Raw genomic sequence first — 24184 nt, forward strand, 5'->3', positions numbered from 1 at the left:
ATTCATAGGGTCGCCACAAGTCGGGATCGACTTGAAGGCAGTCCAACACACACACAATTTGCTTAAGAGAAGCAGTAAAATATACTTAAAAATCAATGTAGAGACTTGCTGTGGACATGCTGTGGACCACCTGAATGAAGCTTGTAGACCACTGGTGGTTTACGGACTGTTTGGAAATCTGTTCCAGAAGCATCAAAGGAATATCTTTCTCTAGGGCTCCTGCTGTTACTGACTACAACTCCCAAGTCAACAGTTCTGTGAAAGACTCGTTCTATGTTTGTTTCTAACAAACTACTAATAAACAAATATTGAAACTGATAATTTGGGAACCACAGCAAACTTCAAAGAGACTTGAAGATAGTAATACCACATCATTTTTATTTTAAGAAAAAATTAGTTTTCATCCACATTAACGGTCTGTAAACCTGCAAAAAAAAGAAAATCTGCATTAGCTTCAGGTTATAGGGTAGAAAAGGGAGAAAGGCAGTTTCCCAAAGTCCAGAGGTTCCCCAACACTTCAGCTCTGATTGTGGGAAAGGGATGTGCCAAGAATTGCCTCCCTCCCTGATCCTGACATAGGCCTTTCCATCAGCAGAGGGGCAACACCAAATAGATACCATCCATCCACAGATTTTATAAAATCTTTCTGAAGTAGTAAAAAATAACTTTTTTGGCTAACATTTATAGATATACTAGCCAAGGCAGCAAAGGTGGATCCCTACCCATTATTTTACAAACATGTAGAAAACAAACTTACTTTTGAAAGTGGTAACTGGCACGTAAGTAACCAGTGTATACAGTTTATTGGGTGAATCTTCATCTTCATTGCGTTTTCTGGATAAACGCACTCGGATACGATAAGGAACATTCCTATAAACATTTGTGTGATTACATTACAATCAGAAAAGCATGTTCATTTGACTATTTCAACAGTAGTATTTACTTGCCTAACATATCTTTAGCCCCCCCCCCCAACAGAATGAATCCTCTTTGCTTTCCAATTCTATAATCATCATCACATTTGCAAATTTACTTTAAGACTGTTCTTCAGGTCCGGGGGTGGGGGGAGCCATGTTAGCCATAGTTTAAAATTTCATTCTTTTATACTATGGTACCTACCCTGAATTTAGTCACTGGCCCAGTAGTCTATGGGCTTATTTACAAGACTCTGGACCATGTAATGATTACTGTTTCCCCATCACACATCTCAGTGCTACAGTGGATATTATTAAAGCAGAAGTAATGCCCAGCTGCATCAGAACTATCAATAAGATATGACTGGAAAAAGGCACATTTTTGAAATATTGCATCAGTATGGTATAGATGTCTTACACCATATCCTAATCACATGTGCACTAGTGCAGCAATTCTTTGTTGGTGTCCTTTTGCACTGAGCAAAGGACAGGTGTTATCTGAAATATACCTTATTCCTTTTGCCCAGACAGCTTTGTTCAAGCGGGTATCAATGCGTACATCAGGAGTCCCCATCTCCTTCATTGCAAATTTACGGATCTCCTTGAGAGCACGAGGAGCTCGCTTCTTGAATCCCCTGAGAATACAGAAAACATCCAGTAACTGAAGGGATTACTGCTCCTAAACCTCAAGTACCCATATTTGTGCCTAGATGTCAGGATTTGAATAGCATAACCCAGGGGTGGGGAACCTTAGGCCCAGGGGCCAAATCCCTCACCATCCCTGCACCTCAAGTGCTTTTGCCTGGCTGAAATGTGTCCTTAAACTATGATAGCATCTCTTGCTTGCCAGGTTGGAGAGGAGTAGGGTGTGTGTTTGGGTGTGGGCCTTCGATTTTTGTGTGCTGGAATATAGCCTACTCGACAAAGGCAAGAAACATCTCTTGCTTTGCCCATTTTTGCCTTTGGTCCCACCAGCTATTGGCATGTGGCTCCTGAAAGGAAATCAGCCCTCACGCTGAAAAATGTTCCCCAACACACACAGACAGTGAATAAAGCCTGCATAAAATCAACTACCAGGATCCAGCTGGAGAGAAAATGTTAAGCCTTTTCCTTTTATGCTATCTGTAACATTTGATGGGGAAGTCTAGAAGTAATTTCAGCAACAATAGGTGGCTTACAGATGGAAGAATCTGAAATCTGAGCTCTGAAATCTGAGCTTCAGCTGAGCTTATAAATTAGATGATCTGTTTATTTGCATTCTAAATATCCAGCTTCTGAGGCCCACTGTTTGGATTTTTTTCAAAAAAATCAAAGCTAAGAAAAGTCAGATCTGACTATATTACTGTGAGAAATATCTTCTCCATTAATTTCTGTTCTCCCCACTCTAATATACTTCAGACACAAACTACAGGCGCCCAGGTCAGCCGCAGACGAAAGCAAAGAAAGATTAAATCACTTCACCACACTTATACTCCCCATTATAAACAGGAAGAACGACAAACCTGTTCCATTGTACATCAACAATACACTAGACTATTTCCCCCCTCAATGCAAGTGCCAGCATTACACAGAACAAACGTGTCTTGATTTTAAAAGTGACCTTGCACCCAAATCCAAAAAAAGGATCCCACTGTGCTAAATTGCAACTGCAGTGTCAACAAATTTGTTATTTGGCACAGCAGTTACTATACTTCATCATAAGCATTTATTTATTGGCTGAAGTCTTAGGTGTTTCTATCCGCCTCTTTACTTGTCTGCCTCCCCCCCACACACCCTAGTCAAACACACCTCAGAACATTGCCCTTTTCTTTTACTCATTAATGAGCATCTATGGGAGGCAGGCCAAAACACAAGAGAACCTTTAAAAAAAAATGGTCTTGTCATTTTTTCAGCGAACAATGAGTATTCACACTTGATAAATCTTTCACCATCAAATGCTCTCTTTAAACCTGTGAATATGATTCATGTAAACTATAGTATCAGATAACCGTTTCTAACGCTGATTCTGGCTCTTTAACTTAAACTCTGGTAGAACTGAATTTTCCTTTCCACATTCCTAGATAAGCCCTTAAAGATCATCAGCATTTTTTGCCTACAAAAGAATGTGGGATATTCCAAGGTACAAATTATTCTGCACATAAAAACAAAAGGGATGGCACTTCTAATAAGGTATTACCTTTTCCTGATATTCGCTTTTGAATAATGTTGGGTGATATACCTCACAGATGTGAGGTAAATTCAGTGAGATTACAGTGTCTCATGCAAACCCACCTTCAGCGGCCACTTGAACCCACTCTTGCACTGGGTATCAGTGTATACACATTTCCATAAAAGGCAGGCAAAGAATGAAAGCCAGGAAGAAAAATCACTCACACGCCATGGATCCTTTTGTGAATGTTTATAGTATATTCCCGAGTAACCACTTCATTGATGGCTGATCGTCCTTTCTTCTTCTCACCACCTTTCTTTGCAGGGGCCATCTGCACACAACACCAAAACTTTGAAATCATTGTTTTGAAAGCACAAGAAGACATATCCTAATAATACAAAGGAGTCCCTTTCATCCATGACTCTTATCTCAGACCATTCATATGCATGAACACACAACATACACAGATAAAAAAACACTCATTTCTCACAAATAAAACCACCTACTTCTGATTATGCAGTATACACAGTGGTTGTAGCATGTCAAAGCACTTAATTACATTACCTTATGAATGCTAACAATAAGTCTGTGAACCAGGTGAATATTATCATACTTCAATGGTGGGTAAATTCAGAAAGAGTGGCTTACCTTAGTCCACCAATTAAGAGTTCATAAAATTTAGATTTCCTGGCTCACATGTTTTATCACTACACAACTCCAGTTGATTAATGCCAATTCATTATTTCTCTACCAGCCTACCTGGCAGTGAAACTCTCTGCACAGCTGCTAAAATCAGTATGCCTACAGAACAAGCAGCTGATTTTGCCAAAACTCCAAAGTGTTTCTTTAAACCTAATTTAGACCTAATTTAAAAAGGAAGATTGTTTATAACTTGTGCCACAGTCTGAAAGCTTTGCAGCCCTTGCACTGAAAAAAGCAAGTCTTCTATTCTGAAAGCCTTTGCACCCTTTTCTCCCTGCCTTTGTTCTCTCCAGTATGAATTAGTCCTGCTAATAGCAAACTCTGGTGGAAAGTACCAACAGGATAAGAACCAAACGGGGCCACTGAGAAACAAAAGCAGGTATCAGCATGCTCTAGGGAACCTTAATGTTTGCAAAAGTACACTCCCTCAAAAAAAAAACCCAACCAATGAGGCACAAGCACATTCAGTAGCCACAGAATGCTTAATGTCAGTTAAGATATTAAGAAGAGCCCTGCTGGATTGGGCCAAGGACCCATATAGTCCAACATCCTGCTCTCACAGTGGCCAAGCAGATGGCTATCAAAAGGCCACAAGTAGGATCCAAGTGCAACAACTGTTGCAACTGAAACACCTGTAAAACAATATATGAAAAGCTGGAGGGGTAAGTGGGTACATATATAGGACTATGACACAGCACCATCTTTAGTCTATGGGCAGATCCACACCACACATCTAAAACACACCAACCCATATTTAAAGCACGTGGGTTCCCCCAAAGAATAATGGGAACTGTGGTGTGTTAAGAGTGGTGGGAATTTGTAGCTCTGAGGGGAAGCCTGCAGTTCCCAAGGTTCTTTAAATGTGCACGGGATGTGCTTTAGCTATATGGTGGGGATCTGCCCTATATTATACCACACAGCAGTCCTGAAGTAGAATCTCGAGCTCATTGCATCTTGAGTACCTTGAAGGAAGGCATGGCCAACTACCTACAACTTTCAAGAACCACTCCTGTTAGAAGACGAAGATACGCTCCAATATCTTGTTCTAGGTCCCCACTTGTTTTACTCATTAGTCCTGAAGATGGAAATCAAAGCAAAAGTTCCACACAGACACCGCTTTTCACTAACAGTATATAAAAGGGGTTTCCCAGAGCGTTTCAGCTCCGAGCCCTTCGTTTTTGAGACGGTAAACACATGCTCCCCGTGCCCTTTACAATATGTATATTCAAGGTGTAGCCCTTCTGAACTGCCTTTCTTTCTTCCTAGTCGATAGCTGACTTAGTGGTCCCTTAGGATCTCCTGCTACTTCCGTTACCACAACGTTTTTAATTAATATCAGGCTTAGGCCAGGGTGGAAGCCGCGGGGGGAGGGAGAAGAATCTCAGTCCCACCAGACGAGACTTCAAGCCCAGGCCCAGAAATACTCGTCCCCCGATAAGCGTGCCCGCTACAGACATCCAGAGCAGCCCGGACTCTGACAATAACGAGGCCCACAGGGACGGATGAAGTCGGATAACAAGAACAGTTCAAAGAGCACCTACCTACCCTGCTCAAGACCAGACCGGAAAGGGAAGCGCGGGGCATTATGGGAGGAAACCTAGGAACCCGGAACAACCATAGAGGTAGGAAAGATGAAAGGAAATACGTCGAACGGTTAGGACTCGCCGATTCCTAAGTGGTGTCGATAGAGGGCGGGGCAGATTCTCTCGGAGACGCTTTAAAATATAGTCGCACGCTCACTCACTCAGCGAGGTGAGGAGCGGCCGGTGGTCATAAGAGTTTACGGTTTTTATTATAGTTGTGATTCGGTGCTAAAAGACAGGAGTTCATACTCTTTCCAGCTCAAGCCTGACTGTGTGTGATAAATGTGGTTTTTAAACATTTAAAAATACATTTTTAGTATTACTGCATTTGTCATGATTCCCGTATTTGCAAGCTAGAGGTGCGAGGAGAGACAACGAGCGGCTCACGTCCAGTGCCGGTGCCAGGCTATTTTGTGCCCTAGGCAAGGCTAACTACTTGCACCCCCACCCAAAATGGCTAACTTCAATTTTCTAAATAAGATTAAGATATGACTGTAAGATTAAAAATTAATAGCATTTTCACTTTGTGTGTGTATTACATAACCTCCAATTAACTACGGTCTATTTCATATATACATAAAAAACAATAATGTATGAATTACTTAAAAATGATAAAATTCTTCAAAATATAAAATAAAAGTAAAATATCAGAAATTTATAAGATATAACAAAAATTATGCAAAAATTGCACAAACAATCTAATCTACTTGCTTTAGGCAAGAAGGGTTTAAGTGCCTTCAGGCTAGGCCAGTCACCAGAAAGCCTCTGTGTGAAGAAAGGAGCCTAGTGTTTTAAAGTCTGTTTTTATGATTTTTAAAGTGTTTTTAGTGCTTTTGTTTGCCGCCCTGGGCTCCTACTGAGAGGAAGGGTGGTGTGCTGCCTCCATAGGGTTTAGAATTGTATATAGACTCCTTCTGTTGTGCTAAACAAGGCATTTATTAGGTTAGAGTTATGGAACTCTATCGGTCTGTCTCTATGCTCCCTTAGCCTTACAGTAACTTCCTATCAGGTGACATCACCCCTGTCTTTAATTGGTTAGTTAGTTTTCCCTCCCAAACCTGCCTCAGTTTGTTTCAGGCATGAGTGAAGCTAGCAGCAGGCCTAGTAGCCTCAGAGGACAACACTCCTTTTTTACCTATCTCTCTCTCTCAGAAGATATTTCTCTGCCAGAGTTCACCATCCCTAGAGACTGTACGCTTTCTTTGAAGTTTCTGTGTGCCTTTGTGTTTTCTGGTTTAATAAAATAGTTCTGATTAAAAGAGAGAGATTGAGTTGACTGTCTGGCAAAGTGGGTTTCAGAACCACGGGCTCAGAGCAGGTGGGATATAATTCCTAATGGAGTTCAATGGAGTTTACTCCAGGTACATGGAAAGCAAGTATTGGATTAAATACTTTCATATTGCAAAGGTTTTCAAAGCACTGCCCTCTTCAGTAGCCCCCAGGGTCTGACTCTTAAGTTGCACACAAGAGGAAAACATCTAAGCCATATTCTTACTTACTCAAACAGAATCTCAAAATTTTCTGACGTTGCAATGAAGTCTAAGCACCGCCTGGCTCAACAAAACACAACCCTGGCTTCACTATTGGCTACAATCCTGAAAGGGTGGGGTTAGAGCTGTTGGAATGTATGAGGTTCAACTCCAACTTGTGGGTTGAGGGTGCATGGGGTTAAAAAGGCTAGCGAGACAGCAGACCTCTTGGTTGCTAGGCGATACCTGTCCTTTGATCCCCCTGCTGTCTCTTCCCTTCCTGCTAGACTGATATGCAAAGGATGTTGATCCCAATTCCTTCCCACCTTCCCAGTTCTTCTCTCGAGAGGGGAGCAGACATGTTTGCTTTGTCTCTCCCTCTCACCACCATGAGGGCTAGTACTGGGACCAGTGCAAGCTGCTCCAGCATAGCTAGTTAGCTAGATCTAGAACTCTTTCCTATCAAATATGTATTTCCAGAATAAAGTAGTTATTTCTTATTTTAAAGCTTAAAGACTCTGTCTGACTAATTTGCAGGGAAGGTAGAATATTAGCAAAGATTCAAACACACACACGTAAGCTCGCTCAGTAATCTCCGTTCCGCAGCTCTCGCTAGAAACTCCGACAAGAGCCACAGCTTGGAAAAGTTACTTTTTTTGAACTACAACTCCCATCAGTGGCCATGCTCTTGTAGTAAAATAAACTATCTTGAATCTTGTGTACAGAAACTCACATAATAAATTTACCTTTAAGATGCTGCAAGACTTTTGTTATGAAGCTTCTAATGTGTGATAATTGATTTGCACCCCTATAAAAAGTGAGATTGAGAGGGAGCCAAATTCTAGATTAAAGGTTCAGGCATCAACTTCTTCCTTCACTAGGTATAATGGCTTGTTATTCCCAGAGGATTGTTTTAAGCAGGCATACAATTCTGCTTCCCTCTCTCTTAGTGTCTGCTTACAGTCATTCCATTTCTTTCTGGAGGGACCGATGGGAGGAAAATGAACATCCAAATTGTGATGCTCACCCAGACCATGTCAAGCTTGTTGATTTGAAAGGGCATGTGCATCCCCATCTGGGATCATTTGTTGCACAAAGCCTTTGTTGTGTGCACTGGTGCCAATGGGTTTGTAGCAACACAGATGGAATGAGTTTGTAGCAACACAGCAGGCAATGTAATTCAAAAACAATACCAAGTAGAAAGACCTGCAGGTCCACCAGCCCCCACAGAGCACGCAAGTAACAATATAATGGTTTACAAAAGAAGTGTTTTACTGCAGGATGCATTGCATACGGCCTCGTGTACTTTTTTGTAGCAGCCTACCCACAATAAGAGAAACTTTCCATCTCTTTTCTTGAGATAGATGATTAGGAGCAGAGGTGTCGTAAAATTCTCCTCACTATGTGGTCAGATGCTATGGATTACCTCTCTCCAAACAGTTGTGTGTATGCTGCAATAGGTTGCCCCTTGTCATAGTCACTTGAATTCACCAAGCACCATACCACATGCTGAACACTTCATATGCTGACATAAACAGCACTGCAACAGACCACACCCCTCAAATACCCACATAACAGGTTGTAAAACAATGGAGAATGGGGTAGGGCAAATGGGAAGAGAAAGGTTAGCAAGCAAAAAGCCCACATAGCAAGCATCAGGCTACCACAATCCACAGGCTGTCCAACACCACCTGTTTCACGTTCGCTTCATATCAGACTGGTCCAAAGGGTAGTGTAGCAACAGCTTTCTCCAGGCACTCGTATGATCAAGCTACAGGCCTGAAGCTTTATTACTAATTGTTCATTTATTACAAAATGTTCACTCACAAAAAAGCATGGAGAAAAAAACTTTTTACCTAAGAAATGAGCTGGTCTTTCATACATAAAACAATGACCACATAATCCCATATTATTTTATTTTATACAGAAATAGGTCAGAGTTGGGTGTTTTGTTTTGTTTACTACAGCTTTTTTATGCTACTTGTATAATTACGTACAATCTTTCTTAGAAACGTCAAAATAAAGCATACAAAAGTGCAATGCTTTGGAGGAAAATACAAACGTGATAGTGAAAGAGATATGTCATATAGTTACAGCATTTTTCCACTTAATGGGCTGTAACACAGTGCATATTCTTCAGATGCTTGTTCTATGAACAGTTGTGAGGGGGCTATTCAGTTAGTAGAAGAGATTTAAAGAGCATGACTAGACATTAGAATAACAGTTTAATAAATGTGCTTAGGTTCACTGTTTATAGTTGAAGTTCACTAAGTAAATAGGAAAATGTACAGTGTAATTTCTTTGAAACATTAGAAATAGCAAAAGGGAGAGGTAACAAGTGCAATACTTTCAGGTTATAAGTCCAAGGGCTATAAACTGCAGGGTGTTTTTTGTTTAAATAAATGATAACATGTTCTATCTTACTGGACCTGCTTCTGTGGCCACTGGAATAAATGTTTGTTTACTGAAAGTGCTAGGTTATGCCTTTTGTGCAGTTGTGCAAAATAATAATAATAATAAAAATAATCTCTCTCTCAATAGATGTATCTGAACCAGTGCTTTTCATATTCAAAAGCTCAAAATAGTGAAGGCCAAGTAACTCATATCCACTTATTTGGAATATCCAGAATACTCTCGTCAAAATATTCAGAAGAATATTCTACTGACACATACCAGTTTGCACATGAGGGTATGTATTAGTATTACTATACATAACATAGTCACAAAATAGTGCAAACATCTGCAAAATGATTCCCACTTTTTTCCTATTGCACTATCCACTGAAGTCTGCACTTGGTAATTTCTTTACATCACAAAACTCTGAAATGAACACATATGCAAACACCGCTCTTCCCCTCTGCCCAACTACCATTAAATAAAGCTAAATATGTCCTGATTGCGATGGCGGATTCTACTGTAGACATTGCATGTCTGAGGATTCAGGCAAGTTGATGGTTCTCCTGACATCAGGTTGCTGCTGTTGCTGTGATTGCACAAGATGGTACTCTACACTTCCTTCATGTTGAGAGTAGGAAGGCAAAAGCAAAGAATCTGTCTGCTCAGTGTGCAAAAGGCCTGCAGACCTGTAGATAAAACAAAATATTGATGCAATCAAATGTTTAGCCAGGAGTATAGCAAGACAATTTTCAATGCGGGGGGGGGGGGCAGAAGGGTTGGGGCATTGGTCACTATAAAAGAGGGGGAAAGTTTTCATAGGTAATGATTAAAAAAAAAACCAATTTATGTATTTTAGTTCTTATGACTTGTGAAATTTACAGAAAAGCAATTCAATTTAAATATAATATTTTCCACATGCAAAATAGTTATGTAAACTAAATAACAGTGACTAGGAAGTAAATGTATATTGTGCCAGTCATCCTACCATAATGATATGAACTGTTAATAAAGTCTAATGTGCTGTGATTTCTCTGCAAACTTGAAGAGGAATTGCTCACTTGAAATTCCTTCAAATATGTTACTTTCAAAAGCCAAGATTACTAAATTTGCTCTTCTGTGGTGAAACACTGAACACCTGTATGGTGTTAGCGCATGTGTCAAAGTTGAGAATGAATGTTCACACACAGCTGTGGATGCACCAAAGGTGAGTCCTGCAGCACAGAAAATGTACACAGATGGAAAGACTTCCTTGTGCAGGTACAATGTTTTAGTAAGCTCGTGAACTGTGAGTTCAGTTCTCCTGAGGCAACTACTTCCCTGAACTAACAGGAAAGCCAGGAATTGCCATGCCAGGAAAGCAATTAAGAGAAGTTTCACCTTAAAAACTAAATTAATACCTATAAACATCACTTTTCATAAGGAAATGCTTGACAGCATGTCACATAGGAACGATACATCTCTCTGAACTACAGGTGCTAGAATTAACTGTACAAGCACACAATCACTGTTCTATGGACAGGCCCTGGGCCAGCCAGCTAACACTGGTTCTGATGGCTCTACCAGCAAATGTCACATGCCCTATTTTGGTACTACATAAGTTTGCATGAGAAAAGTAAAATAAGGTGAATTATTTAAAATGATTTGCACAGCTGGGCAGAGGTCTCAAACTGTTGCAACTAAGGCTCTAGCCACATTATACTCTTCAAAACCATTTTGAAATGGAACCCGATTGAAAGGATATATTTTTCAATAGTTTAAACAAACTAGGAAAGAGATGCCTCCCAAACATGCACGCACACACAATATTCCAGCTCCCCATTGCCTGGACTAAGTTAGTCAGGTCTCATTAGGCTTCCTGGGCCTTGTACAGCCAGCTCGCTCACTCCTCTGCGTCTTCTCAGGTCCTGCCCTGTACTAGCCTAGGCTGCTGCACCTTCTAGGCCCAAAAACCTATGCACACCCACCAGATGCACTAATAGCACCCACCTCCTACAGAGGCGCCTGAGCACTACAGGGGGGGGGGATATCAGTGTTGCCAGCAAGAAAAAAATTTCCCATCCCAAATCCACCAAAATCTGACCTTAACCCACTAGATGAGTGGTTATCAACCCTTATGAGTATGGGACCCCCTTTGTAAGCTCAAAACATTTTGTGACGCCCCCCCACGCTAATTGTAATTTTAGTCTCTCTTAATTGTAATCTCCAAATACCCCATTCCATAAAAAACTACCTGCAGACAGGGAGGTGTTGCTTTCTCAATGCAAAGGCCCAATCAAATTGGTATCCCACACACACACATACACAGTTTGAAATTGCATAGTCCCTGTCTCCCAACACCAGTGGGTTAGTGTTGGACTAAGATCCAGGTTAAAATCCCCACCCAGCCATGAAGCCCACTGGGTGACCTTGGACCAGACAACAGTGTCTCAACCTGACCTTTCTCACAGGGTCCCTGCAAGGATAAAATGGAAAGGGGGGGAGAGAACCATGTGCACCATGTTGAGCAACTTGGAGAAAAGGTGGGATATAAATGCAATAATAAATAAATAAATATATTTCAGCTGCAGTATGTGGACCCCAGCCTCAGCCAGCCTGCTGAGCTTTTTTTAAATCATCATCATCTAGAAGTAGCAATGTGGTAGTGGTGAAGATGCTAGATTGTGAAGACAAAAGGGTGGATAGATTAACGAGGGTGGTTAGTGCTTTTAGGCCTTGAGATGATCATCAGAACAGATGACTTGGCTACAGTGCACATGGGGAATGAGAGTGGAGCAGAAGACAGATCAGCGTATGCACACACACAAACACACCTGTCCCTCTTGCAAAAATCTGCAGGCATGCATGCATTTAGGCTCATGGGAGGGGGAAGCCCTCAACTGCCACAACATCTTAGAGAGAGAGATGGGGGGGCAGAGTGTAGGTGGAAGTAAGGAGGGACGCTGGCACAGGCAGGCTGGTTGTCAAGAAGGAAGGGGGAAATCACCCTTTTGTTGCAGCTTTGTTGCTTTTTGCTTCACAAAAAGCCCTCTCTTCTCGTTCTGAGTAAGGGCGTCATCAGTAGTGGCAGTGCAAGGAGATGGGAGTCGGCGATAGTGATCCCCTCTTCTTCCCGGTAGCTCCACCCTCAGCCTCCTTTGGTATCTGCCATGTGTTTTATAGGCAGATGCCTGCCCTCAGCACACCTGAAAGATGCTCTGGCGCTTTAGCAAAAGTCCTCCCCACTCCTTTGGAGCAAGGGTAGGGTTGCCAGGTCTCCGGTTTTTGGCCGGAGTTTCAGGGAAAAAGGGGCCGTCTCCGGCCTCCGGCAATACTTTGCTTAAACTGGATGAACTCCGGCTTTTCATTGGCCGCCTTCCCGCCCTTTGTCATTGAGGCAGGGAGAGCTGGTGCCGCCGGGGCCGGGCTCTGTCTTCCCAGGCAGCAGCCTGTCTTGGACAGGGGCGGGCGGGAGCGGCAACGAGGGGCTGGCCCTGGGCGCATGAGGCGGGTGCTGCTTAAAAGGCCAGTCGGGCGAGCACGGCGCTGTCATTCTCCCTCCTGCTGTGGGCGCCGCTGGGCAGGAGTGGCCGCGATGGAGCTTGGCAGTGGCGGCGGCGGCAGCCGCAGCGTCTCTGGCTGGGGAGCGCATCGTGGCTGCTGCCGCCCAGCGGCGCCCACAGCACGAGGGGTGAAGCGGCCGGGCGTCCTCGGGGCTAAGAAGGAGCTGGCCCCGTCCGGCATCCACTGCTGCTGTGGGTAGCAGGCTGGAGAGAGAGAGAGAAACTGGAGAAAGAGAGAGATGCTGGAGAAAGAGAGATAAAGAGAGAGAGGCTGGAGAAAGAGAGAGATGCTGGAGAGAGAGAGAGAGATGCTGGAGAAAGAGAGAGATGCTGGAGAGAGAGAAAGAGAGAGAGGCTGGAGAAAGAGAGAGGCTGGAGAGAGAGAAAGAGAGAGATGCTGGAGAAAGAGAGAGATGCTGGAGAAAGAGAGAGATGCTGGAGAAAGAGAGCGATGCTGGAGAGAGAGAGAGGGAGAAAGAGAGCGATGCTGGAGAGAGAGAGAGAGAGAAAGAGAGCGATGCTGGAGAAAGAGAGAGATGCTGGAGAAAGAGAGAGATGCTGAGAGAGAGAGAGAAAGAGAGAGATGCTGGAGAGAGAGAAAGAGAGCGATGCTGGAGAAAGAGAGAGATGCTGAGAGAGAGAGAGAAAGAGAGAGATGCTGGAGAGAGAGAGAAATAGAGAGATGCTGGAGAAAGAGAGAGATGCTGGAGAAAGAGAGAGATGCTGAGAGAGAGAGAGAGAAAGAGAGAGATGCTGGAGAGAGAGAGAGAGAAAGAGAGCGATGCTGGAGAAAGAGAGAGAAAGAGAGAGAGAGAGAGATGCTGGAGAGAGAGAGAGAGAGAGAGAGATGCTGGAGAAAGAGAGAGATGCTGGAGAAAGAGAGAGATGCTGAGAGAGAGAGAGAGATGCTGGAGAGAGAGAGAGAGAAAGAGAGCGATGCTGGAGAAAGAGAGAGATGCTGGAGAGAGAGAAAGAGAGAGTTTGGCCCTAATCCTCAGTTTCTTACTATTTCCTCTGGATAATTGCACTGCTGGAAACAGACAGAATCATCATGTAATTGTCTTTTCTTGACAGGATGTGGGAGTGAGATTGAAATGACAACAAATAGGAATGTGTGCCATTGTTCCATTTTTCTGCACATTTCCCATCTCCCCAAAGCAGCCTTCCCCAACCTGGTGCCTTCCAGATATCTTTGGGCATACAGCTGCCACCAGCTAACATCTGGAGGGCACCAAGCTGGGGAAGTCTGCCCTAAATTGTCAGCTGCTTCAGGTCTATCAGATCTAAGCATATGGTCACCCTGTTGTAGGAAAGTTCCCAATAAACTGACTCGTGTTGTCTCATTAAGTCTCTAATGTGGCAATTTAAGCGAACAGACCTGATCTTGTTCTGGGTTTTGGACTTCCAGCAGGGGCTTAGACTAGAAGGACTAAAAGGCCCCTTCTAGCTCTGTGATTCTATGCTACATGTAAGTGTGTGTGTGTGTGTGTGTTACACACAAACGCACAGGCACACACACAAGCATACTTTTTTTCTTTGATCAATTTTGCTTAGAAAAAAAGTGTCTTGTTCTTGTCAGTTGACTTCCTTTTTTATTCTTTGTATGTACTTAAACAAGGTGGTCTGTTTTAAAAGAAAAGCTTGGTGGTGTTTGTGAGAGCCCACGAAAGAGCAATTTCAGGTAACTGCCACAGCCAAATGGTTAAGAATTGGCCTTATGACATAATGTGTACTGGCTGGTCTCTACAGAATTCCAAACACCATTTCAGACTTAAGGCTGCCATCTATTATCCCAAAGGCAGCCAAAGTAGCATCCTCCAGATATTGTACTAAAACTCCCATGAGCCCTATCCTGCTTGGCCAGCAATCACAATAAAGTCCAAAAACTTGACTGCATCTGTTTAATTATATGCATGGAAATGGAAATGGACTGCCTTCAAGTCGATTCCGACTTATGGCTACCCTATGAATAGGGATTTCATGGTAAGCGGTATTCAGAGGCGGTTTACCATCTAAGGCTAGTACTCCCCACCTGGCTAGGGCCTGCTCAGCTTGCCACAGCTGCACAAGCCAGTCCCTTCCTTGTCCGCAACTGCCAGCTGGGGGAAACGGCTCCTTGTGACTATGCACCTTGCCCACAGGTGGCAGGGCACATAATCCCTGAGCCACTCACTGTGGGGGTGATCTTTAGCTGGCCCTTGACATCCAGGAGACACGAGTGGGGATTTGAACTCATAGACTCTGGACTCCCAGCCAGGCTCTCCTCCCCACTGTGCTATACCATCTGTTGCATGAGCATACAGTTAACATACAACTGACTTCATAGCACCATGCAGATAACAACTGGCTCACTCTGCATTAGCATAGCTGCTGCAAGCACTCTTAGTTCATTTTTACAAGATAGTTCAACATGCTATCTTGTTCATTAAAAAATGCATTCATTCCTGACTTTACCTCTTACCACTTCTCCAGGCTGTAAAAAATAAAATAAAACACCTTCCACTTTCCTTTTTTGTATCTTTAATTCAGTTGTTGTTGTTAATGTGCCTTCAAGTCAGTTTCAACTTATGGTGACCCTATGAATCAGCGACCCCAATAGCATCTGTCATAAACCACCCTGTTCAGATCTTGCAAGTTCAGGTCTGTGGCTTCCTTTATGGAATCAATCCATCTCTTGTTTGGTCTTCCTCTTTTTCTACTCCCTTCTGTTTTCCCCAGTATTATTGTCTTTTCTAATGAATCATGTCTTCTCATTATGTGTCCAAAGTATATGTGTCCAAAGTCAGAGGAAGGCAATGGTAAACCACCTCTGAATACCTCTTACCATGAAAACCCTATTCATAGGGTCACCAAAAGTTGGGATCGACTTGAAGGCATTCCATTTCCATTTTCCATCCATACTCCCTAAGATGGTGAGAAGGAATGACCTTGTCACTTCAGCTGGACCTCTTTTAGGTAAGATTTCTATTTTAATTTCCAATCAGAATTTTTTTTTTGAATGGTATGCTGCACGCAAGCGTGGTTGATACAATGTATCATGCTTCATGGCGTCACTAGGGCCCGCCCCGTGACATCACTAGGGCCCGCCCCATGACGTCACTAGGGCCCGCCCCCATTTTCTCAGGTTTTTGGATGGTTCCGACCTGGCAACCCTAAGCAAGGGGGAGGTGTCATCTGCAGCAGCAGTAAGAAGCAGACAGCATCCAGGGAATGAAGACTTTAAAAAAGAAATTAATTCATTTCTTTACTGTTTGCAGCCCCCTCTGGATTACTTTGCAGCCCCCCAGAGGGTCATGGCCCCCAGGTTGGGAACCACGGCACTAGACATCATATTTGATAGCATTTTTGTGTTATTGTGAAACGTTGTGAGGAATTGCTTAACAAAGTGGATAACAGAATTTAAGTTGGTGTGTTGTATTTAAGTTTTGAACTGCAGATAATAAATATGTGCATGTGTCTTTTAAATTTGACAAAAGTATGGAGGTTTTATATTCCTGGTTTTTTAGGTTTAAAAAATGCTTGCTCTGTGTGTGTGTGTGTTTTGTGCGTGTGTGTGTGTGTGTGTGTGTCTGTCTGTCTGTCTGTGTGTGTGTGTGTGAGAGAGAGAGAGACGGGGGGGAGAGAGAGAGAGGTTCCTCATTGGTAGGTGCACTCTGTGCATGATCAGGCCATTTACTTCTGAGGCGTATGGTTTCTAATCATGGTGCTTTGGTGGTGCTTAGGCTGCATCACACTTTGAATGGGTAGAATATTGCCTGCACATTTTCCTTCTTAATCAGCCAATTGGCAAGAACCTCCTTGTCTTTATACATTCAAAAAACAAGCACACCATAGGATCTGGAGATTTGATCCTTCTCTCTGTTACTGGTTCATTGTGTTGTGCTGGGTAAATTACTCTGGTATGCTTTCAAAGGGGTAGCCAACTAGCCACGACTTACAATAGAAATGAAGCAATGGTCAAGTAACGCTTGACCGTACATAGGGACAGAAATGCAAACAATGAAAACTACAAGAAAATATAAAAAAAGATATATATATATTTTAAAAAGCTAGATTTTGGCTAGACAGTTTCATCAAATACATAATAGCGGGGGGGGGGGAATGAAATTGAAGTATTTGCAAAACCCGCCAGATTCTGACCATAAGATGTTTGACATCCACTAGATTTCCCACTAGTGACTAGGCAGGAAAATTCATGCACCTAAAAACACTAGATTTTAGGGGGAAATCATTAAATTGGCAACCATGGGGAAGATGCTCTGCAGTGTATAACAATACTGTCGTTCCCGCCTTGCCTTCCTCAAATTGCAAACCCATAGGTTTGCCAACTCCTTCCCCCATTCATCAAGATTTGTGTTCATTCACACTTTTAACTCTTCTATTTGCTGTGTTTGGTAACTGCCCTGTTCTATCCATGGGGAGCAGGAGTGACTGTACTCTCTCATTTTGTGCTATGCCATACTGCCATAGCAGCCATGTTGCGTAACGCCATGCCCCCACTAGAGATGGTGTAGATTATTTGCAAAATCAGATTTGGTATTGAATTCTTGGATAGTTGGCAAGTTCATTTCATTGTCAAAAAGGCTCCTACTCTTTGCGTGTGTTTGTGGCTGTCAGCGACACTGTAATTTTTTAAAAAAACCCACACCAAGGATTACATAATTATTTACGTAATTATTTTTGTAATTGGCTGCTGCTGTATACATTATGTAAATTATACAGCAGCATAAGAAATAACAGGGACAATACATAATTTTTCAGAAGAAATAACCAAAAAAAGGGAGAACCAGGAATTGCGATAACTAGAGGAACACAATTTATGGCAACCCATTTGACAAACTGAAAAATGAAATTTAGTCAGATAGTGAACCCCATCCCTACTCCCCCATGGCAGTTATTTTGTGACTGGCACCCACAGCACCTTCTTAAAATTTGAAATATGTCTACTGGTGCAAAAACATTGGCGTAAATCAGGTGAGCTTTTTGGAACTTTTTGATAAACTCTTAACAGTCAGAAAGTTAGTTAATTGGAAGATACAGGTGAATTTTTTATATCCATTTCATCCAATAGTTTGGCTTCCTTTTCTGTTCTCCATTGGCAATCCATTCCATTCCATTTTTTCTTCAGTGACTTCATTGCAATCACGTTTGTCACGGGCATGCAATGTTACATGTGGAAATACTTGCAGCGCAATCCTAAGTATGTTTATTCAGAAATAAGTCCCACTAAGTTCAATGGAGCTTACCTTCCTAGTACAGTAAATGAATGTAGGTTTATAGCTTTAATATTTGCTATATAAACTGCCTGTGGCTGATGTCCCCTTATTGCCAACATCCTTCTGTTGTTGACGTGTTTTGTGCTCCTGAAGAGGGGATATTGGGGCTTACACAATTTGATCTTATTTCCACAGTCCATATGTTTATCATTTTAATGGGAGACACCACAGTTGTTTGGTTTTTTTAAATAGGAAATTACTGGCTATAAAGCCAAGAGAAATCAATGACAAGTAATAAATTCAGGGAGTTTTTGTGAAGCAAAAGGAAAAAACAAATGGAACAAGGAAATTAGCAGAATCCATAAAACAAAAGAAATCCACCAGACAGACACAAAGCGCTAGAGTCAGAATTAAGAAAGAAACCTGATGTCCCACTGCAAAGTTTCCAGCGTAATCAAATTAAAACAGTCTGCTCCAGATCACGTTGATGTTTATATGTGCAGAAAATGTGAGCATATTTTTCCATACACCGAAGCCATGATATCCTAACTTCCTCAGTGATACTCCAGATTGGGAGCACAAACAACTGGTCCACAGCAGAGGGCGTTACTGACTGGGAGTTTGAGTTCCATTATGTTTGAAAGGCATAAAAAATTATCTAGACTTAATATTCAGCTGAGCTTTGGATTTGTATTGGTGAGGAAATACGTGTAGATAGAACTTTAAGACATCCTTGGCAATATGCCAAGACATTCCAGGGTATTCTCAGGCCTAATAGTTTTACATATTGATTATTGTTATGAGATTCTATTTTTATAGAATTTTATTTTATTTGGGAATGTGACACCTAGCATTAGATTGTAGCATAGACAACGACTATTGACTAATTTACAGAGAGGTAGCCATGTCAATCCTTCGCAGCAAACACAACAAAGAAACTTGTTGCAGTCTTCAAAGGGAAACTGTAGTGTGATATTGCTGAATTAATTCACCAAGAAATTCAGTGCTATCACTTGTGGACTGAACCAGGACAAAGATTTAAAACAACAACAACACTACAAGTGTTAACTGGCTCGCCAATGCGAGGACATCTGTGTTATCAACATGACTGTCTTGTGAATGGTCACTGTAATGCAATTATCCCTATCTGCATTTTCTGCATTTCATTTCCTTCTGATCTCACTATTTACACACACACTCTGCCCCAAAAGTATGTATTCCTATAACTCTGAATAACATTTCACATATTTGATGTACTGGACTGTAAACAACAAAACTTATGCCATAATATATCTGTTGGTCTTCAAGGCGTCACAAGACTGTTTATTATGTATCAGCCAAATTTGAAAATCTGGAAATGTAAGAATTAGAACACAATGCTGATGGATAAAATGATCCATTTTAAACAGTTATGGGAAGAAAGACTACTTTAAATTTCTAATTTTTTTGGTCAGGTGGAATGGGTTTTTATTAGAGATTGTAAGCTGATTTGTGAAAGAAGTTCCTTAAAAAGCTGAGTGTGATTTTTTAAATAAAATAAATAAAATGAGATTGTTGACACTGTAGACACCATTTGTAGACGCCATTTGTATGCTACTGCAACTGTACTGTGTCAAAGAAAATGTATGTCTAGAAGTGCTAGCTGTGGTTTGAGAATAATATGAAATTAGCTGGACATCTGATATAGATTACAACTGAAGCAATATTTTTGTTGTTTTTGTACTTCCTGTATTTTCATTCTCATAATGTTCCTATTTTTACATTTCTAACTTAAAAAATCATAAAGCCTCTCTGCTGTTGTGTTTATCGAAAAGCTGTAATACCTTCAACACACACACAAAAACCATGCCCCCAAACCAGAAAACCAATTAGCAAGTCACATTTAATCTTCCATTCTAAAAAAAATAAGTGAGAACTTTCATTAGTTTATGAATACTAGCACAATTTTCAAAAAATAATAATGAAAAAACCTGTATGCCACCCCTTCAGCTAAAAAAAACTTTCAGGGTGGCTTACCCATTAGGTGCTGTCAGTTCTGTTGCAGCCCACCTGCAGGTAGCATTGCTGCTGATGTTGATGCATAGGTTGTAAAGATGAAGCCTGAGATGGCTGTGCTGCAGAGAACCCAGGGTGCAATACTGCTTGTCCCATCAGCACTATAGGTGCACTGCTTCCAGAGGTTTGCTCTTCCAAATTTTGGAACTTTTGTAGACTTTGAGAGTATCTAGTCAAATAAAAAGTCCTAAGTTTTTCAACCAAGACTAAACACTGATGTCATAGCACAATATATTATGGACAACAGTTGGAAAAATAGCAGATGCTGCTGACTTGGGACCTATGTAGGTAGGCTGATGGTTGCAAGATATGGAATGTTATGTAGTCAAGCACATTCATTTCTACACATACCTCCTGTACATACAGTGCATGCAGAGCTTGGAAAAGTTACTTTTTTGAACTACAACTCCCATTAGCCCAATCCAGTGGCCATGCTGGCTGGGGCTGATGGGAGTTGTAGTTCAAAAAAGTAACTTTTCCAGGCTCTCAGTGCATGCCTAGTGCCATCTTTGAAATTGAGAAGGTTGACTAGGGTTGGGGATAGTTTGGAGGAGGAGGAGGAAGCTGATCAGGGTTGAAGCAACTTAGTATTTTTGTTTCTGGTATTGAAAAGACTAAGACCAATTTTGCTATTTGGGTGAGCCAAGTGACTGAGAAAATGTCAAGACATCTTTGGACAAAAAATTATGGGTTTATGGGTAAAAAGAAAAGAAGCTGTAGCATGACATAGGAAGCAAGTTAAGAGATTTCTGAAGCACTACCAACTAGACTAATATTGCACAAAATTAGATTGTTTCAAGCAGCAGCCTCAAGGTTTCCTTGAAACATAAAAGATTTTCCAAGCCAGGTCCCATTAGTTCTCCAGATGGCATGAGAGGACCCCAATACATGAATACTGTATGAGAGAAAGAATGTATTGGGATAGCTGGGATCTGTGAAATATTGGGATTTTGGGTTCTTGACAGCAGGTAGATAAGGTATGGTGGGATAGTATCTGGGCTGGTGGGATAGTATCTGGGCTGTCAAAATGTGGAGCCACCCTTATTCCATCTGTGGCATAATTAGTCTACTTACCCCAAGTACTACCACTGGATAAGTTGTAGTTCCATTACCTCACTCTAAATCAGTGTTTCTCAACCAGTGGGGTGTGAATGTTTCCAACAAATATAAAAGGGGGCATGGGTTAAAAAAGTTGAGAAACACTGCTGTAAATGGTATGTCTCAGTAGTATGATTTCAAATTTTTCCTTCCTACTCCTGCCCCCAATAACATATTACATACTTAGCTTGCTGTCCAGTCACATCAACATGTGTTGTCTGCCTTGCATAACAGGAACCAGGCATCATTGGCTGAATAGGCTGACTGAGTAATAGTCTAGGAAACAGGGAATTAAATAATATCAGTGAAGTATGGCATTAACCTGCATATACTGAAATGAGTGGAAGGATTTTTCTGTGTATGCTTGAGAGCCAATAGACTTAAATCTGCACTGGGTCCAGGGGCACAGTTTAATGAATTCTGGAATAAAGGGTAATTCCAGATTTATTATCAAATGGGTCCATTCTTATATAAGGAATTTCATATTTGACTTAAGAGTGAATGCCCACATTATGGTTGCCACATTAATGTTGCTGAAATCCTCTGTAGCAAATTATCTGACACAAGACTCGGCTGTAACATTTTCACGCTCTCAACATGTGATGTGGTATCATCACATTGTGAATGCTCCTGCTCCAAGCAGCAACCATCCACCATTAAAGGAGGGAGCATACAGCATAGAAACATTCTGATGATATTTAGCAAATGTTGGGCTAGTAGATTTTTACATTGGCTCAAGGTTTTCATTCAATTTGCCAGCCCTGAACATGGAGTAGGCTTTACAGCCTTTTTTCTGCTCCAGGACAGCTATAATTCACAAGTAGTTTGAAATGGCAACTAACTTTGTGAGAGGAAGTGTGGGGTTTTTTAATTCACATTTTGTTTCCTATGTAGACATGCTTTCTACTTCAACTTTCTGTCTTAAATGGTTAATTAGGTATTGTTTCTTGTATTTTCTTTCCAGCCATTGCAAGGTGATTTTCAAAAAATATTTTTAAAAAACATTTTCAAAACAGAACAAAGAAGTAAACAAGTTCTTACACAGCACCAACTCGGTTAGAGAAAAATAACCTGCAAGTCTGTCTTGCCATCCCTGTTCTCATACTTTCCCTCTTTTTCCTTTCAAGCTTACTCATAGTCTAATGCTTTAACTTGATAAAATGGGCATTTTTCTTAATTTTTAGAATCTTTACCTGCTCTATAGTAATAAACTAAACAGACAAATATAGATAGTGCTCTATAAAGAGGATTTTTTAAAAAAAAAAAAGACCACAAGTTACTACAATTCTTTTACCTCAGCTGTCGATCATGACTGAAATCTGTAGTATTGTGCTGGCGGTTGCTATCCTGCAGAATGGCATCAGGTGGAGCTATGCTCAAAGGCGGTGGAAGAACTGAGGCATTGCTAAATTGTATACTTAAGTTGCTGGGAGATTGACAGCTATCCTGCATTCCTTGTGAAGTTCTTACTGATTTCTGATCCTAGAATAGTTAAAAATAATAGTATCAGCAGAAACAATAACCAAAAGGTTTGGGTATATTGCACAAACACACAGAATTAAATTATGAATATTTTCATCAAATTTACCAGATCCACATTTGGTTCATTCCATCCTCTCATAAAGGGCAATTATGTGATGTGCTTCAGTTAGACCTTAAGACAATAGCAGATTAGAAAAATAAATAAATCCATACCCATTTATTGTAGGTCTGGCAATTTACCTTTTTTTTAAGGGATTTACAAGAATTGTGATTTTGGATAACTGGAGCAAAAGTGCCAATTCACATAATGCTTACAGGAAAAAGTGAAAGGACAGAACTTCCAAAAGGTAGCATTTCAGATGATTCGCAGTCAACTGAATGATAAATTAAAGGGCGCAATCTGCTGGAAGTGCTCTTGCCTAGCACATGTTCATTTCAAAGGTGTAGGAAAGAATCCCAGCAGATTGTATTTGTAGCAGGATGAGTCTGTGTGTTAAACTGGAATTTTATATGCCTTATTTTGCAACGTCTTATTCTACCTACATGCCAGTGCAATCGTTTCATCATGTTTTATTAGCTTCTGCAAAGCACTTGACTCACCTACTGACACATTGTGCACGTTTGCCAAAGTAATCTTAGCATGTACATTTGAAGATGTACTTTTCTCAGCAGTATTGTTTGTTCTTCAACATTCATACCATTCGGCTGCTATGGCAAAGCAGCTAAAGGTCTGAGTTGAGAAGTCCCCCCTTCACATTTCATCTTAGCCATGAACTCACTAGATGGCCTTCAGCAAACCTCTTTTGCCTCCATCTTGTTCCCCCCCCCATCTGCAATGGACAAATAATAACTTAGGCCTCACTGATAGGTGTAGTGTAAAAAATACTGAGATTGAATCCAGACTTAATCATGCTTAAAATAGACCCACTGGAATCAATGGAACCTAAGTTAGTAATGACTGACATACATCCCATTAATTTAAATGGGTCTACTCTAAGTAAGATTATTAAGTTCGGAATCAACCTGATATGTATGTACAGAACTCAGAAATGTGCTAGATAAGACTGTGTTCCTATGCTGCCCTGGAGGAAATAATATCTTGCCTAAGGGGCCTTGCAGTGGGACAGCCAATCAAATCCACCCCCTGGCATCTATGCAAGGCCCAGAATAGTGACAGCCATTTTGCCTGATCATATGGTCATCCTGCATGTGTAATTATGATAATGAAAAGAGAAATATTAGGGATGACAATGAAAAGAGAAACATTAAGGATGTTCCTAAAAAACCTTTGTTCCAAGTACCTTTTATATTTTAGCAAAATCTGGGTACATTAGCATATAAAATAACATGTGGTGATTTCAGAATTTTTAATTAATGCCCTGAACAGCCAGAAAAGCCAACTGGCATATTTCACTGTGCAAAGACACCAGGAAATACAAAGCTCAGCTAATTCTATAATTAACAGCTAGGCATGTCAACTTAATTCTTCCTTACATCACTGAATGGTTATTTCAGTGCAGTTTACTTGTGTAACAGTATAATCCTAACCCTATCTAGTCAAAACTAAGTCCTATAGGATT

General features: G+C 41.3%; 2 protein-coding genes across 8 annotated transcripts in view; both read right to left on the minus strand.

Annotated features, from left to right (window-relative positions):
- Positions 1-356: 356 nt before the first annotated feature.
- Positions 357-24184, minus strand: part of RPL31 (ribosomal protein L31) — a 277352-nt gene continuing 253524 nt past the window's right edge. For 3 of the 6 annotated variants that reach the window (XM_061626856.1, XM_061626857.1, XM_061626858.1), the window contains exons 2-5: positions 3288-3395; positions 1424-1549; positions 758-870; positions 357-425 (exon numbers count right to left, since the gene is read on the minus strand). In XM_061626856.1, the coding sequence (XP_061482840.1) occupies positions 394-425; positions 758-870; positions 1424-1549; positions 3288-3394 (378 nt within the window). In that variant the 5' untranslated portion in view covers position 3395 and the 3' untranslated portion in view covers positions 357-393. Of the gene's footprint in view, positions 426-757; positions 871-1423; positions 1550-3287; positions 3396-5306; positions 5414-24184 lie in introns of those variants that run through there. The other 3 variants (XM_061626853.1, XM_061626854.1, XM_061626859.1) reach the window with 3 other exon arrangements.
- NPAS2 (neuronal PAS domain protein 2) overlaps positions 8730-24184 on the minus strand; it is a 109673-nt gene continuing 94218 nt past the window's right edge. Inside the window, exons 17-20 of one of the 2 annotated variants that reach the window (XM_061626847.1) lie at positions 22417-22604; positions 21306-21398; positions 20019-20193; positions 8730-9900 (exon numbers count right to left, since the gene is read on the minus strand). In XM_061626847.1, the coding sequence (XP_061482831.1) occupies positions 9877-9900; positions 20019-20193; positions 21306-21398; positions 22417-22604 (480 nt within the window). In that variant the 3' untranslated portion in view covers positions 8730-9876. Of the gene's footprint in view, positions 9901-19985; positions 20194-21305; positions 21399-22416; positions 22605-24184 lie in introns of both variants that reach the window. The other variant, XM_061626846.1, reaches the window with a different exon arrangement.

Source organism: Rhineura floridana, chromosome 5, assembly GCF_030035675.1.
Source record: "Rhineura floridana isolate rRhiFlo1 chromosome 5, rRhiFlo1.hap2, whole genome shotgun sequence".
In the NCBI taxonomy this organism is placed as follows: Eukaryota; Metazoa; Chordata; class Lepidosauria; order Squamata; family Rhineuridae; genus Rhineura; species Rhineura floridana.